Source organism: Vombatus ursinus, unplaced genomic scaffold (genome assembly GCF_900497805.2).
Source record: "Vombatus ursinus unplaced genomic scaffold, bare-nosed wombat genome assembly UNPS02009770.1, whole genome shotgun sequence".
Taxonomy (NCBI): domain Eukaryota; kingdom Metazoa; phylum Chordata; class Mammalia; order Diprotodontia; family Vombatidae; genus Vombatus; species Vombatus ursinus.
In genome coordinates, this window is record NW_020949548.1 from 18266222 (window position 1) to 18281983 (window position 15762).

General features: G+C 39.2%; 1 protein-coding gene across 1 annotated transcript in view; it reads left to right on the plus strand.

The window, feature by feature from the left end:
• The first annotated feature begins 625 nt into the window (after nucleotides 1-625).
• Nucleotides 626-15762, plus strand: part of NUCB2 (nucleobindin 2) — a 35914-nt gene continuing 20777 nt past the window's right edge. Inside the window, exons 1-3 of the mRNA XM_027852639.1 lie at nucleotides 626-718; nucleotides 11501-11644; nucleotides 13356-13463. Of these exons, the coding sequence (XP_027708440.1) occupies nucleotides 11501-11644; nucleotides 13356-13463 (252 nt within the window). The 5' untranslated portion in view covers nucleotides 626-718. The remainder of the gene's footprint in view (nucleotides 719-11500; nucleotides 11645-13355; nucleotides 13464-15762) is intronic.

Genomic DNA, 15762 nt, shown 5'->3' on the forward strand with positions numbered 1-15762 from the left:
GGGGAAGAGGAGCAGAGACTCACATCAGAGGGTTGGCTTAGGCAGAAGGGCATGGCTGTCAGAGGACCCTGGAGGGAGGAGACGGTGGGGGCGCCCTGCCCCCGTCAGCACCCGGGCCAAAGCCCCGATAGCCCCGGGTTAGTTCTGGCTCTGCCGCAGACCAGAGCCACGCGAGGAAATGCAGGCGCCCCTCACTCTGCGCACTGCCGCCTACCCAATAGGGGCGGCGAGGTTAGTAGAGGGGGGACGAGAGAGAGGGAGGAACCTTGGCCGAGGAAGGTGTCCCGGGCGCAATCCCAGCACCGGAGAAGAGAGGGGCGCGGCCTTCCCACCAGGCCCCGCCCGCCTCGCAGAGCGCCACGTACCTCTTAGGGAGCCCTCCCTCCTATCCGTCCCCGGCCTGCCTCTTCTCTTTCCCTCTCGCTCTCTCGCCCCGTCGGCCTCGTCTTCGCCCCGTCCAATCAGTGCCCTCTGAGAAACGGAGCCGGCCAGTCAGGACCAATCGGCGGCCGATGGGGGCGGTGACTATCGCCATGGCAGCGGAGGAGGGCACGCTCGCGGCGGCGGTGGCGGCTGGACGGCAAGAGAGAGGGGCCGGCGCCGCCGCAACAGGGGAGCGGGCGCGAGCGCGAGCGCGAGGGAGCAGTCGCCCTGGTCCGAGGGACCCGACGTGACCGCGCAGACGAGTGCCGGTGCCCAGGCGGAGCTTGCGGGCAAGGTGAGGCCAGCGGCCTGCGAAGGGTGGGTGGTTCGGCTCTTGGGCACTGTGGGTGACGAGGGAAGCCCCCTCCTCCCCCGTCTTTCATCCTGTCCCCTTCTCATTCGCTCTGGTGCGTGGAGATAAAGGGGGGCTCTTCGGCCCTGGCCCCCCAGGACGCGGAGAGGCCGGGGGAGGAAGAGAAGGGGTACCCTTAGAAGGCTCCCCTCTCCCCCGGGACCTCGGGTGGGAATAGGGGGCCCCCAGCTTTAAGGATGCTGCAAACCCAAGGCAATCCTCCCCTCCCCGCCCAGAGCAAAGCCGGGCCCACATGGTCGTCTTACTGTTTCCTTATTATTTAAATCACCCCAAAACTAAGGAGATGGAAATGTTCGTACTAATTTGGGAACGTCTCTGTAAAGAAAAATCTGCATAATGATGACTCAGGTAAATGTCGAATCCCGTGTGTGTCTGGGATAGTGAAAGTTGCCTCTCGGTGCTGCACCTGTTCGTTGGGTACATAGTGAAGACCATGGCTTAGGCTTGGGCAACATAGCCTTAACGAAACACTAAATGTTCAGTGAAACCATTGAACGCATTTCGTTTTCTGGTGGGCAGACGCTTTAGAATCGAATGTGGCAAGATATTTTGGAAAGTTTCGACCCAACTCCTGAAGTTAAGTAATGTTGCCTTGCACAAGTGTGGACTATTTCGCTTTGCCATATTGCAAGGCTTTGGTTGATGAAACAGCATGAGCAAGAATGTAACAAAGGAGAGGTTAACTAGGAAACATTTTTTGACCAACGTTTTTTCTTTGGAGAGAGATTGTAAACTTCCCCTTATTGGAGGTTTTAATGATTAAGAGAGTTTAAATGGTATGATTTGGGTTCGGATCACATACTTTAGAGATTCCATCCATTTGGCTCTGTTTTGAAATTTACTTGATTTTAAAGTCTTTCCCTGATGGATTCTTTTGACTAGATGTAATGAGACAGCAAAGCCTGAATTCAAATCTAGCTTCAGATACTTACTAGATGTATGACCCTGGACAAGTCACTTAATCTCTGCTTCAGTTCCCTTAATTGTAAAATGAGAACAATAGCATTTGCCTATAAAGGTTGTTGTGAGAGTCAAATGAGATTATATTTGTAAAAGCCCCTGGCACATAGTAAGTACTATATAAATAGATGTTTCTTTCCTTTCTCCATGTATTATTCCAGAAACTCAGCAAACGGTGAACTTGTCTAAAGGTTTCATATTGAATGTGTTAAGCTCATCCTGTTTTATGATTATGTAAACAACAAACACATGTTTTGTATTTATTAAGTGCTTGCTAAGGGACTCTACTAGGTATTGGGAATTTTTCTTTTGTTTTGGCCTTTGATTTTATGGTGTAGGAATTCCTTTATGAGGAAACTTCACCAATGCAGATCAGCAGCTATTAGGCTTAATAATAATCTTAGAGAGTTCCTTTGGACGCTGAGAGGTTAAGTGACTTGTCAGAATCCAGTAGCCAGAGTGTTTCTGAGAGGGATCTTGAACCCAGGTCATGCCTATTCCCAATTTAGGTCATCTGACCTTTATATCACATTGCCTTTCATGCACATGCACTAGGGTTAGTTTGTGCGCTCTTGCACTCTCTCGCACTCTCTCCCTCTCCCTCTCCCTCTCCCTCTGTCTCTCTCTCTCTCTCTCTCCCCCCTCTCCCCCCTCTTTCCCCCCTCTCCCCCTCTCTCCCCCCTCTCCCCCTCTCTCCCTCCTCTTTCTCCTTCTCCTTTTTCCTCTCCCTCTCCCTCTCTCTCTTCCTGTCTCTTTCTCTCCCCCTCCCTCTCCTTCTTTACCTCTGTGCTTCTTTGTTCCCTTTCCTTCCCTCTTTCTCTCTTCCTCACTCCATCTATGTCTCTCCCTCCCTCCCCTTCTTTCTCTTCCCTCACTCTATCTCTCTTTTGGCCTCATGGAGCTTATATTTGGAGAAGGAAGCAAGATATGTCTGCAGGTAAGTAAATATAAAATATATAGACAGTAATTTTAGAGAGAGAAAGGTTTGTTGTAGTGCATGACAAGAGCTAATTCTGGTAGTGAGCTAAGAGTTCCAAGAGAAACATTTCTAAGTTAACTTTGAAATATAGATGGGACAAAATGATAGCCAAGCCCAAGGAAACAGTTAACACTTTGACTTTTGAATGTTTCTTTGATTATATTCATCATTTTCTCTAAAGTTACGGTTAACATACTCTTAACTCATCCAGGTTTTAAAGCCCTTGGAAATCTGGCCCTATGTTCGGTTATTCCCCCCCTAATTTTCAACAAAAACCCTCTGATGAAATCAAGCCATTCACTTGATTTTCTTTATTTCTGCCTCTTTGCTTTTGCTCCAGTTGTTTTCCTTACCTGGAAAGGGTACCTCTTCTTTTCCTATCCAAGTTTTTACAGCTTTCAAGACCCAGGTCTAGTCTCAGCTTCTCTATAATTCTATGCTTGACTCTTCTTGTCCAAGCTGATCTCTCATTGGTCTCATTTCCTGTGGGTAACACTTATTGTCTGTCACACATTTGGCATTTAATCATTTCCATTGTGTATGTTGTTTTAGCAAAGACTTTGCAAACACCATAAAGACCTGACCGAGTCTTAAGGCTTCTTTTGTATTCCTTTCTGTGCCAGCCATAAAACTACATACACAAGAGATAAACAGTAATTCCTGTTGAAATGAAATTTTGCATTTAAGGTTCCTGTAGTCAGTTCTTGATTAACTGTACAAATGATGGCATGGAAAATTCAAAAGAGTGTGTGTGTGTATGTGTATATGGGTGTCTATAACTGTAGTCGTCCCTATAGGTTTACTTTCATAATTGTTTTACCTAGGTTAATACTAAAATCAGTTTAGTATATACCATTTGGTAATGGGAGAGTGGGTTGAAGAGGAAATTAAGATTGGGATTTTAAATTTGCTGTAGATAACCTTTGCATTGGATAATCTGAATGTTCATAATTTCAAGACTTCAGTCTATATTAATGTGCTTGGTGAAGACATGGGATAAATTTGTTAGTTACAGCATGAAACAGTTTTTGAGATACTTAAAATGTTTTTTTTTAATATTTTGCTAATTTTGAATTAACACATGCCAATATTCCAAACATACAAAGAACAGAAAAAGAGGATTGTATATGAAACCGCAAATCTCCAATGTCTAGCTTATTTCCTTTTAAAAATATATGTAATTCAGTATGTTAATTTTGAAGTTATCTTACTTGTGTGTCTCCCTCTGAACCTCCTGTTCATTTGCAACAGAGTTGATCAGAGATCTTAAAGCGTTCGTAATAATTATGACCATTTTATTATATTGTATTATAGCACTTTAAGATTTTGTGCAACACTTTCCTGTATAGATCTGCTTGACAGAAGGATTGATCACATTGTATTACATTACATTACAGTACATTTGACCATAAAGCTAGTTGTTATATATTGAACCTAATTTTCCTTTTTGCACACCTCCATTTTAAAATTGAACTGGGATCTTATCTGCTTGTATGTGCCTTCATACCTGTCAGAAAATCTGAGGCTTGAGTCCTGATGGCTTCTATTTCCTACTGATCAGCATAAGGAGGTGTTTTTAACCCCTCCTTAGATGATGAGTATTAAGCGCATCATCATTAATGTTAACATGAAATACAAGATTTGGGTCTCTGTTACTCCCCAGTATAAGCATAGGCAGATGCAGGAAGTAGTGATAGTGATAGTATTTGGAAGAAAGACACTTGGGGATCTTGTGCTCTGCACCTGCCACCTCAGCCTGCCTTTAACTTCTACCACGATAATCACATTTAATCACATTAAATAAAACCTTTTATGATTTTTAAATGATCTAAACCTAGATTTCTGCATATATAGTCTGCTAAGGGAGTTGAGGGGATTAGGACAGCAAGTGGTTAATTGTGGGAATTAGGTGAACTCGTGAATCAGTTCTGGAGCTAGCTCATTTCTCTTTATGAGTATAAGTTCATTATGAGTATAAGTTTATTCAATTGTGGGAACTGGAAGAAAACCTTATTGCATTGTTTGAACCTAGTCCTGCATGGCTAGAAAGCTGAATCACCTCTACCTGCTGCTTAAGAGACCCTAACTAAGGACCTTCTGCTGACCAGAAACTCAGTCAGATCCAAAGACTGATGGAGTTTTCACACAATTGTACATCCCAAGAAATTTCATGTCTTATCTGAAAACTGGCCCTGTACTGATCAATTAGTTATTGTTTCCATGTTCCTTTGATTGTTTACAGACACCAGGAAGGGAGCAGGGATACCTCTTTTTCTGAATTCAGGGAATTGCACCTCTTCACTGTCCCTCTCCCTAATCTTTCCTCCAATTAGGTATCAGATTACCTAATGTATTATTTCGTTTTAATTAATTGGCCTCATTTGATTGATGGCCAAAATAGACTGATCACATCATAGTCATTAGTCTGTATGCTCAAATTAGGTTGGTCTTTGTACAGTAGACATAACCTATCATTTATCCTTGAAACCTTTCCAGCTTGGTAGAACCTGCTGGAGCTTGTGCTTTGATGGTACAGCATTGGACAACCCAAGATCACGTCTAAGCTATGGAGAGGAATTGAAATTGGATTTTGTGGATGAAGTGCCAGATACTCTAAAAAGACTCCTGCACCTGACCAAATCCATACATTCAGAAGAAACCTGTGCTGCAGGTGGAGTCAATTTTAAAAGTGATTAGGGATTGATTTTTAACATATCTCAATGAGGAGAGAATTGCAAAAGAAGGGAAAGGAAGCTCTTTTATCATGGACAGGATTTTTACTGAAAAGATATGTGGTTGTTGCAAATGATTGTATAACTACTTTTGTCATCCTTTCTTTTTTCTTTTTTGGTGAGGCAGTTGGGGTTAAGTGACTCGCCCAGAGCCACACAGCTAAGTGAGTGTTGTGTCTGAGGCCGAATTTGAACTCAGGTCCTCCTGACTCCAAGGCCAGTGCTCTGTCCACTGTGCCTCCTAGCTGCCCCTAAAATAATACTTTTCAAAAAGCACTAGTGAACCCATCAAAATTATCTTTGATGAAATATGAGAAAGGAACAGATGGATATTTAAGGGGGATTTAAAATTTTTTTACCCCAATAGCAAAAATATCTAATGAACACAAGGGAATCAGGTAACACAGCAACGTTTACAGAATCTTTGCCCAGAGAAGAGCAATCTCCTATAATTCCAGAGGAGCTTTACTCTGATTGTTAGGAAGCTTTTCCTGACTGTGAGTCTAAATTTACTTTTTTGCCTTTTCTACTTGTTACCACTGGTTCTTCCCCAAGGTCAATTGGAACAAATCTAGTCCTTCTTTCATGTGATAACTCTTTTTTTTTTTTACAGGTAATTGGGGTTAAGTGACTTGCCCAGGGTCACACAGCTAGTAAGTGTCAAGTGTAGGTCTGAGGTCGGATTTGAACTCAGGTCCTTTTGACTTCAGGGCTGGTGCTGTATCCACTGCGACACCTAATTGCCCCATGTGATAACTCTTGAAGATGGTTATCATGTCCCCTCCTGAGTCCCTTTTTTTTTTCTCTTCAAGCTAAGCATGACCAGTTCCTTAAGCTGATCTTTATATGACAAGGCCCTTCACCATCCTGCTTGCCCTCCTCTGGATGTTTTCTAGTGTATTAATGTCCTTGGTGCCCAGAACTGAACACAAGACTCCAGATGAAGTGTGCTGAGGGCAGAGTACATTGGAACTGTCACCTCCCTATTTCTGGAAGCTATCCTCTCCCAAACGTAGCCCAAGATCTTATTACCTTTTTTGACTATCATATCACACTGCTGGCTCATTTTGAATTTGAAGTTCACTAAAACTCCCATGACTTTTTCAGAACTACTGTCTTAACTAAAACATTACCTTCCCCATCTTATATTTGTGCAGTTAAGTTTTGACTTCAAGTGCAATATTTTACATTTATTCCTATTGAATTTCATCTTATCCAGTTCAGCTCAACACTTTAGCTTGTCACAATCCTTTTGGATCTTGATTCTGTATCCCATGTTTTAGCTATCCCTCTAATTTTGGTACTGTCCACAAATTGGATGAGCAGACCATGTTCCATCCAAGTCATCGATAAAAGTGTTAAACAGTTTAGGGCAGGGGTGGGGAACCTGTGGCCCTCTAGGTCCTTAAATGCAGCCCCTTTATTGAACCCAAACTTCACAGAACAAATCCCCTTAATGAAAAGATTTGTTCTGTATAGCTTGGACTTGGTCAAAAGGCTGCACCCAACGACCTAGAAGGCCACATGTGGCCTCGAGGCCCAGGTTCTCCACCCCTGGTTTAGGGCCCAGCACAGATATTTGAGATACTCTCCTAGAGATCTTTTGTCATTAACTAGTTGACTACTCTTTGAGTCTAGCTATCCAACTAATTCTGAATCCATCTGATTGAATTAGTATCTAATCCAAGAATTCTTAACACCCTTTAGTGGTCCATGGATAGATTTCATGGGATCTGTGATCCTGCATGGAGAAAAATTACACCTTTATTTCATTGATTTACTCACTTTAATCTCATGCATTTTATTTTATGCATTTAAAAACATTTTTCTGAGAAGAGGTCCTTAGGCTTCACCAGACTGCTGAAAGTCTGAGACATAAAAAAGGTTAAGAATCCCTCACCTGATCTGTATTGTTCTACCTTTTCCACAAGAATAACGTGAGATACTTTATCAAGAACTTAGCTAAAATCTAGCTAAAGCTATACCCATAGCATTCTCCTCATTTACTAGTTTAGTATTTTTGTTAAAGAAAAAGAAAAGTAGGCTAATCAGTGATCTGTTTTTGATGAAGCCATGCTGTATCTTTTTAATCACCACTTCATTTCTAGATGTTCTAAGTCATATCTTTAATGATGTGTTCCAAAATTTCCCTAGGGAAGTTTTACTGGCTTATATTTTACACTGTGTTCTCTTTGCTTTTCTTTTGAAAATCCGAAAGACATTTGCCTTTCTCCAATCTTGTGGGACCTTTCCAGTTTTCCATGATCTTTCAGACAATACTGACACTAGCTTATAATTACATCTGCTGGTTCTTCCAGGACATGAGTATGTTGTTTGTCTGGGCTAGGAGTCTCAAATTTATCAAGGGTGGTTTGGTATGCCCTCATATTCTTCTAGCTTATCTTGGGTATGAAGTCCCAGTCAGCCAGGTTGTTTTTTTTTTTTTTAAACCCATTATCATTCTTTCCACCCCAAGCAAAGTTCCCATTCCTGTCTTAAGACTCCTTTTTCTCTCAATATAGCTAAAAAAAAAAACAAAACTTCAAGTCTTTGTTGTCTTTAGCTCTCCAGCCTTAGCTCATTCTGAGTTTTAGCATTCTTGATGCTTTTTTTTTTTTTAAACAAGACTGCCAGGTTCTTATATTCATTTTTGGTTGCCTGGCCTTGCTTGTATCTTCTCTACATTTATTTTTTTAAAGCCTGATCTAAGTTAGTTGTCAAATTTTCTTTGCATCACATTTGTCTCTTTGAACAAATTCCATTTTTTCTCTTCAGTAGAATTGTTTCCCTTTGTGTCTTCAGGATTTCATTCTCGAGCATTTTCATCCTGAGTTAACTGCCTCTGAAGCATTTTACTGCATGCGATCCTAGGTAGGATCCTCTGAGCCCTTTGAAATCTGCTTTCCTAAAATCTCGGGTGCATTGTCATACATTGCCGAGATTCCTCTTTTCTCTCACAAACTAAGATAGAGTGGTCATTTTGTCCCAAGGTTCTCATTGTTTCCATCTCAGCAGCAAGTTCTTCCTGTTAGTGAGAATCTGATCCAGAAGAGAATGTCCCCTTGTTGGTTCCTCCACTTTTTGAAGGACAGAATTATAACTAAGGCAAATCAAGTAGCTGTTAACTGCTTTGCTTTTTTGGGTAGAGAGAGCTACCTACAGATGTCCGTGTAGAGGCTGTCTAATTGAAGTTCCTCATCACCACCAAATCCGGCCTCTGTGCCAGACTTGTAATCTGTTTTACACACTCTTCACTATTTCCTCTTTCAGTATAGATGTTCTTTAAATCTATATGTCTATTAAAAATCGCTTTTATTTCTTCTTTGGCATTCATCCAAATAATCTCTGTCTTACTTCCCCTCTCTGGTTCCTGGATTTCTTCACATGAGTATACCTTTTTAATATATAATGCTACCCCAGCCCGCCTTTTACCTATTCAGTTTCTTTTAAATAAGGTATGCCTATTCAGATCCATAGTCCTATCCTAGGTTTCATTCTACCAATCTTAGTGAAACTTATAGGGTTGAATTTAGCCCCTTAAGTTAGAACCTTTAATTACTCTTGTTTGTTGCCTAAACTCCCAGAATTTGTGTATAGACATTTGAACCTATGGATTTTAATACTGACTGCTTTCTTGGATTTTGTCTTCTATCAATTCGTGGATATCCTAGCTGTTTTTCTTCCATCTTCGAGGCTACTCTCTGTAGTATCCAACTTGGGCATTATACATATGTAGTTTTTCTCTGCACCTACCTCCCCCTTCCTCTTAAATTTAAAGTCCTTTATGGTAAGCTGTGATCCAGAAGTCCAAATCCTATCGTCAAACACTACATTCTTGGCCATATCGTCACTTATAACATCACTTTTTTCTTCATTTCTTATTTTTGATAGAATCTTGGTGATAGTTAACTTCCGTTTTGTAGGAAGAAACTGTGAGAGAGGACTGGGAGGACTTCATTTCTGTGGAGTCTTGGAGATTTAACTGTCGTAGAAAAAGAATCTGTGAGAAACTACAATAGCTAACTGTCATCTTTGTGAGAGTCCCCAAAGAACTGAATTGTTGGACTATGCTTCTTGTGTTAAGAGTGAGTCAGCAGTGAGAGGTACTATGGCTATGATCATTTCATGGCTGACACTTTGTAGAAGCATTTATCTTCTCCCCTCCCCCCTTCATTTATTACTGTTAACAAGTTACCTAACCAGTAACATTGATATTTTTCTAAGCTAATGAAATTAGGGTTTGAGAATGAGATGAGAGAAAGCTTATGGAAAGAGGATTTTTATAAATCAGATTGGAGGCTTGGAGCTAATTAATGAGAGTTTCTGTGTATGTGGGAATTTATTTTATAGTTGTAGAATATATCCCTTGATTGCTGTTGAACCCAATGAGAAGAATTAGTAAGGTTATGAGACAGTAGCAGGTAGAGGATTTGGAGATTTGGTGTATACATCAGAGGTGTCAGACTCCCTGCAAAACTCTGGAGTGAACCAGATTAAAATGTAAAAAAAAAAAATACAATACACCATAGTTAATGTTAATTTGTGGTTTTCTAAGTCAATATGTGGCAGCAGGACTACTTCTCTATTTGAGTTTGATCTACTACTCTATACTATCATACCTGCATAAGAATGGTTATCATAGGAATGTCTGCATAGGATTGATTAGCAAAAAGCCCTGGCACATATGGAATCTTAGACCCTTTTACATGTCTCCGGAGAGTAGCATGAAGTCTTGTGACATAGTCATGCCACAAGACTGTATGACTGTATTCATAGTAAGCACAAATTTGGGTTGTGAGAATTCAGCTTTATAAAGAATTTCATTAAACACTCCTACTTTGGCTTATGAGGCATTTCTTCACATTTATGAGGATTGATTTTCATGTTGCATCCCTCTTGAATAGCTGAATACCTTGAATTGAAAATGTGATCATTTCAGTTTGACTTATTTTTTAGACGATCAATATGCATTTCACCTGACCTTGTTAGAACTGTGTTATAACTAATAGTAACTATTAATCTCACTCTCCATTTTATTGGGCTGTGCTTTGTTGTCACCAAAAAAAAAAAATGAGTGTTAATTTAGGGGCTCAGAAACACATAAAAATTTGACTCTTTGAAAGTAATGGTGATTATGTTTTCAACTTAAGAGAATTGGCTTCTCAGGGTTTTTTTTTGTTCTCAAGGACCAATTACATGTGTGAGGCAGGGAAAGACTATGTAAGCTTGTGATTTGAACAATTTTTTGCTATAGGTATCTTTATTTGGAAACCCTCACTCCCATGGTTTTAGTCTGTTATCTACTTAAAGCATTACTTTAACAAAATATTGATTTACCACATTTAAATTTTCTTTGCCTGTATTTAGCCCCAAGAGATCAAAGAGAGATCCCACATGTCCCAGACTATTAATAGCAGCACTTTTTGCTGTAGCAAAGAACTGGAAACCCACTTATTGGGAAATGGACAGAGAAATTGTGATATGAATGTAATGGAATAAGAAATGATGAAAACAAAGAATTCAAAGAAGCATGTAAAGACATGTGAATTGATGCGGACTAAAATAAACAGAAATAGGAAAACAACACACACTTTAGCTACCACAGTGTAAATGCAAAGAATAACTTCTAAAAAGCTGAATATTTTGTAATTGTGACTAAGGGTGGCCCTAGAGAAGAGGGATTCTGTACTTACTCTGTAGAGGGTAAGGTCCTATGGTTGTTGAATGTTGCATATATTGTTAGACTTTTTTGATATGTTGGTTAATCTTGCTGAACTTTTTTCCTTTTGTTATAGGGGATGGCTCAGGGTAGAGGCGGAAAGAGGGATAAATGTGGAAATGAAAATAATGTAAAAACAGATGACTAATAAAATTTTTTTTAAAATCCTCAGCCAATTTAAAAATTTCATCCAAGTTCTTCAATTATTAATGCAATTTAAATATCTTACAATATATGCATTGATCTTATGGCATATGCATTGAAATATTATAAGATATGTTGGAATATTATTGTAATTTATTTTTTTGTTTCAGATGTGGTGGAGAACCATACAACTACAGTGTTATTTTCTTTTAGTTACATGTCTCCTGACTGGTTTAGAAGCTGTGCCTATAGACATAGACAAGACAAAAGTAAAAGATATTCCTAATGTGGAAGGAGAAAAAATAGAAACTCCAGTAAGTGAAATGAATTCTATTACAATTCAAACATAGTTAATCCTGAAAAAATTGAAGCCGTTGCATTCATTACTAATATCTTCAATTTATTAAATATCAGGTTTTGAATTTAGTGATCATCACTGAGCAAACCCTGAAAAACTCTTCTTTCTGGCTTTGTTGAGAGCATACCCCTGAATATGAGAATGCATAGAATGCTTGACAGATGTTTAATATTATTATTTCAGGTTTATTGAGAACAGGTAGTGTAGCGATTGTTCCACTAGATTGTCATCCAGTGAAATGGTGACAGTGGATGGGGAGAGAGTAGCAAGTATGCTTCATTGGTTATATCTTCATTATTTTCTCTATATAATATGGAGATTAAGGCCATTGGGTACATAGAGCAACAGCAATCTGACCTTTACTTTCGTTCTTTGTTGATTGGCTCTCATCTTCTGCTGTTCTTAGTTACTCTTGCCAAAGGGCAGAAGAGCCTTCCTGAGCCTGCTGCTTTAGCAGCTTGCTGTTGGGAGGAAATCATCTCTTACTGTTGCCCATTATACTATTAGCAGCTGTGTTAGCTTCTTTTGCAGCTGTATAAGCAGCAGGCTGATGGAAGTTCTGTGATTCAGGAGCTGTAACTGTTCCTAAACCTCAGCTGCCAGTCTATTCAAGATATAAACTGGTCCTCAATTTAGGGAAAGATTTTTAAAAAAGTTAATTTTAAAAGTTGGGCATGTATGCGGTGTTAAAGGAAAGCAAACATGACTTAGAGATACTATCTGTAGTTGGAGCTATTCTAAAGAGACAAACATCAGATTTCTTTTTTAAACCAATTCCAATTTTATTGGTTTATTGAGATATTATACTGAGATACATTTATCAAAATATTTTAAAAAAGTAAAACAATTTCATGGACTCCTGGTTAAGAGAAATAATAATGATAACAAATATTTATGTAGTGCTTTAAAGTTAGCAGAGCACTTAGTAAATCTTATGCCATTTTGTCCTCACAATAACCTTTGCAGGTTGTAAATTATCCCCATTTTTCAGATGAGCAAACAGACTGGAAGAAGTCAAAACATCAGATTTCTTACCTTGCTGATCGCAGATAACATTAGGGTTCCTCCACTTTAGTATGAAGAGGGAAAAAGAATACTTGAAATGTTATACTTCTATTGGCTTGTGCAAATCTAGATTCTTTTATTCTTCTAGCATAGTGTGGACAAATAGCATGGAAAATGATTTCTGTGCAATGGAAAGGGTATTAGCGCTTTGGTGTCAAGAGGACTTGGGTTCTAATTCTGGTTCTCATACTTATTACCTGTGTGACCTTGGGCAAGTCATTTAAACTTCCTGAACCTCACTTTCTTCATCTTTAAAATGAGGGGGTTGGACTGGATGACCTTAGGTACCAGCTCTATCTCGATAATGCTGTGATTATTTTACTCTCATGACTATGTCAGTATACTATGTAATAGTCTGCAGTTTCCTGAAATTTAGTAGTTATAATGAGATAGTACATTTCATTCTGCATTATAATGTGGTGGCTGTAATACAACTTCAATAGTTTTTAAAAGTATGATGAAGCTCTTTGGAGAGAAGAGTTTTAAATTGCTATTTTAAAACTGATACTTGAAGGGAAAAGTTTTTTTTTTTTTTCAATTTTTTTTCAGTTTTATTTTTTGGAAAAATTTTGAAAGAACCAATATTGTTTGTTAATTTGAAGGATACTGGACTATATTATGATGAGTATCTCAGGCAAGTGATTGATGTGTTGGAAACAGACAAACATTTCAGAGAAAAGCTCCAGAATGCAGACATAGAGGAAATCAAGGTAAGCGTAAATAACTTTAAAACTGAATTTATTTTTAATGTCAACATGTTTCTCAGTAAAATAAATCATCACAGATTATTAACAAGTTACAACAGATAAAGTTTACCAACTTTTAGGAAGTTCTTGACCAAGTTTGTTTCATTTGGAGGAGTAATCTGTTTTATGAGATCCCAATTTTTAAAAATCTATGATAGTAAAGTAAAGAATTTGTTAAGCACTTACTCTGAGCCAAGCACTATGCCAAGTGCCAGGGATATACAAACAGAAAGATAGTCTCTGACCTTAAGGATCTTACAGTCTATTGGAGGAAGACAATATATAAAAGGGAGCTGAGGAGTTGGGACGGGGAGGCATAAGTGCAGCCCAAAGAGGAGTTGAAGACATGGCCAGTCTGGGCCTTTGCTAAAATGGAGGCATTGGGAGGAACCAACCAATCAGAGGAAAGGGCTGGAGGGGCAGATCCTACTTCCAGTGCAAGAGGGCCAGAGTCAGAGTGATGATGAAACTATGCCAACAACATTTCATTTTGTGGTGATCAGAAACACCTTTAACAAACGTTCATAAAGGAAAAGCTTGATTTATACGTCCAAGAGTAACACACTGCCAGAAATATATTTTTCCATATTCCCTTTTAATTTTGACTCTTTGTTGCCCCTTCATTTGATCATCGAAGGCTACTGTGGCATGGTAGAAAAAATTGGGAGGGTGAAAAGTGGAGCCTGGAGAAGAATAAAGACTGGAAATAATAACAGGAAATAGGAAAATGCTTTGGAGAAACAATTACTGCATACCAGATTTATAATTCACTTCTACTCATTAGGCAAGGAAAGCTATGCCATATCTATGATGACTTTAAATTTTAAATTGGTTTTAGTTATCTTTGGTTCTGCTGTTAGAGCAGTTCTGGAAAATATTTTTGTGTAATGGTATTCAATAGGTATTTGGTTTTTTTTAAATTAATTAATTTATTTTTACTTTTTAACGATTACTTCCAAAAGCTTTTGAGTTTTAAATTTTCTCCCCTCCTTCCCCATCTCCCTCTGATATATGTTATAAGCTCTACATGTACATTCATATTAAACATATTTTCACATTAGTCTTGTTGTAAAGAAGAATTAGAACCTATAAGAGGAACCACAGGAAAGAAGAAACAAAACAAAACAGAAGAAAAAAAAGACAGCAAATAGTATGCTTCAATCTGCATTCAACCTCCATAGTTCTTTCTTTGGATGTGGATAGCATTTTCCATCATGAGACTTTTGGAGATGTTTTAGATCCTTGCATTATTGAGAAGGGCTAAGTCTATCAAAGTTAGTCATTGCACAAGGTGGCTGTTACTATGTACAATGTTCTTCTGGTTCTGCTCACTTCACTCAGCATCAGTCCGTACAAGTGTTTCCAGGTTTTTCTGGAGTCTCCCTGCTCATCCATCCATCCTTCCTTTCTTTTTTTCTTTCTTTCTTTCTTTCTTTCTTTCTTTCCTTCCTTCCTTCCTTCCTTCCTTCCTTCCTTCCTTCCTTCCTTCCTTCCTTCCTTTCTGACTATTGGGGTTAAGTGACTTGCTCAGGGTCACACAGCTAATAAGTGTTAAGTGTTTAGTCTGAGGCCAGATTTGAACTCAGGTCCTCTTGACTTCAGGGCTGGTGCTCTATCCACTATGCCACCTAGCTGCCCCTCATCTTTTCTTATAGCACAATAGTATTCCATTACATTCATATACCACATCTTGTTCAGCCATTCTCCAATTGATGGACATCCTCTCAATTTCCAATTCTTGGGCACCAGAAAAAGAGCTGCTATAAATATTTTTGTACATATGGGTCCTTTTCCCATTTTTATGATCTCTTTGGGATACAGACCTAGTAGTGCTATTGCTGGGTCAAAGGGTATGCACATTTTTATAGCCCTTTGGGCATAGTTCCAAATTGCTCTCCAAAATGATTGGATCTCAATAAGTATTTGTTGAATGCCTGCTGTGAGCATGGCCTTGTCCTAGGTGTTGTATGGGAAATGTAAAGAAGCACAGGGTAGAGTTCCAGGAATGCACAGTCTGTCTGAGGATTCCAGATGTAGCCAAATGAACATATATATTTGCCTTTAGGTGCTTCAAATCCTATTACCAAATGAAGTCTTTACAGCCACTACATAAAGTATTATACTTTCTTACCTGCCCTCCTTCTAGGAGTGGGAATGAAGTACATTTTTTTATAGTTTAGCTATAGACAAAGCTGGATTTCCCATACTCAAGTGATTATTGTATCAAATCTAAACTCAGCCTGGTACTTGGCCCACCGTTAAC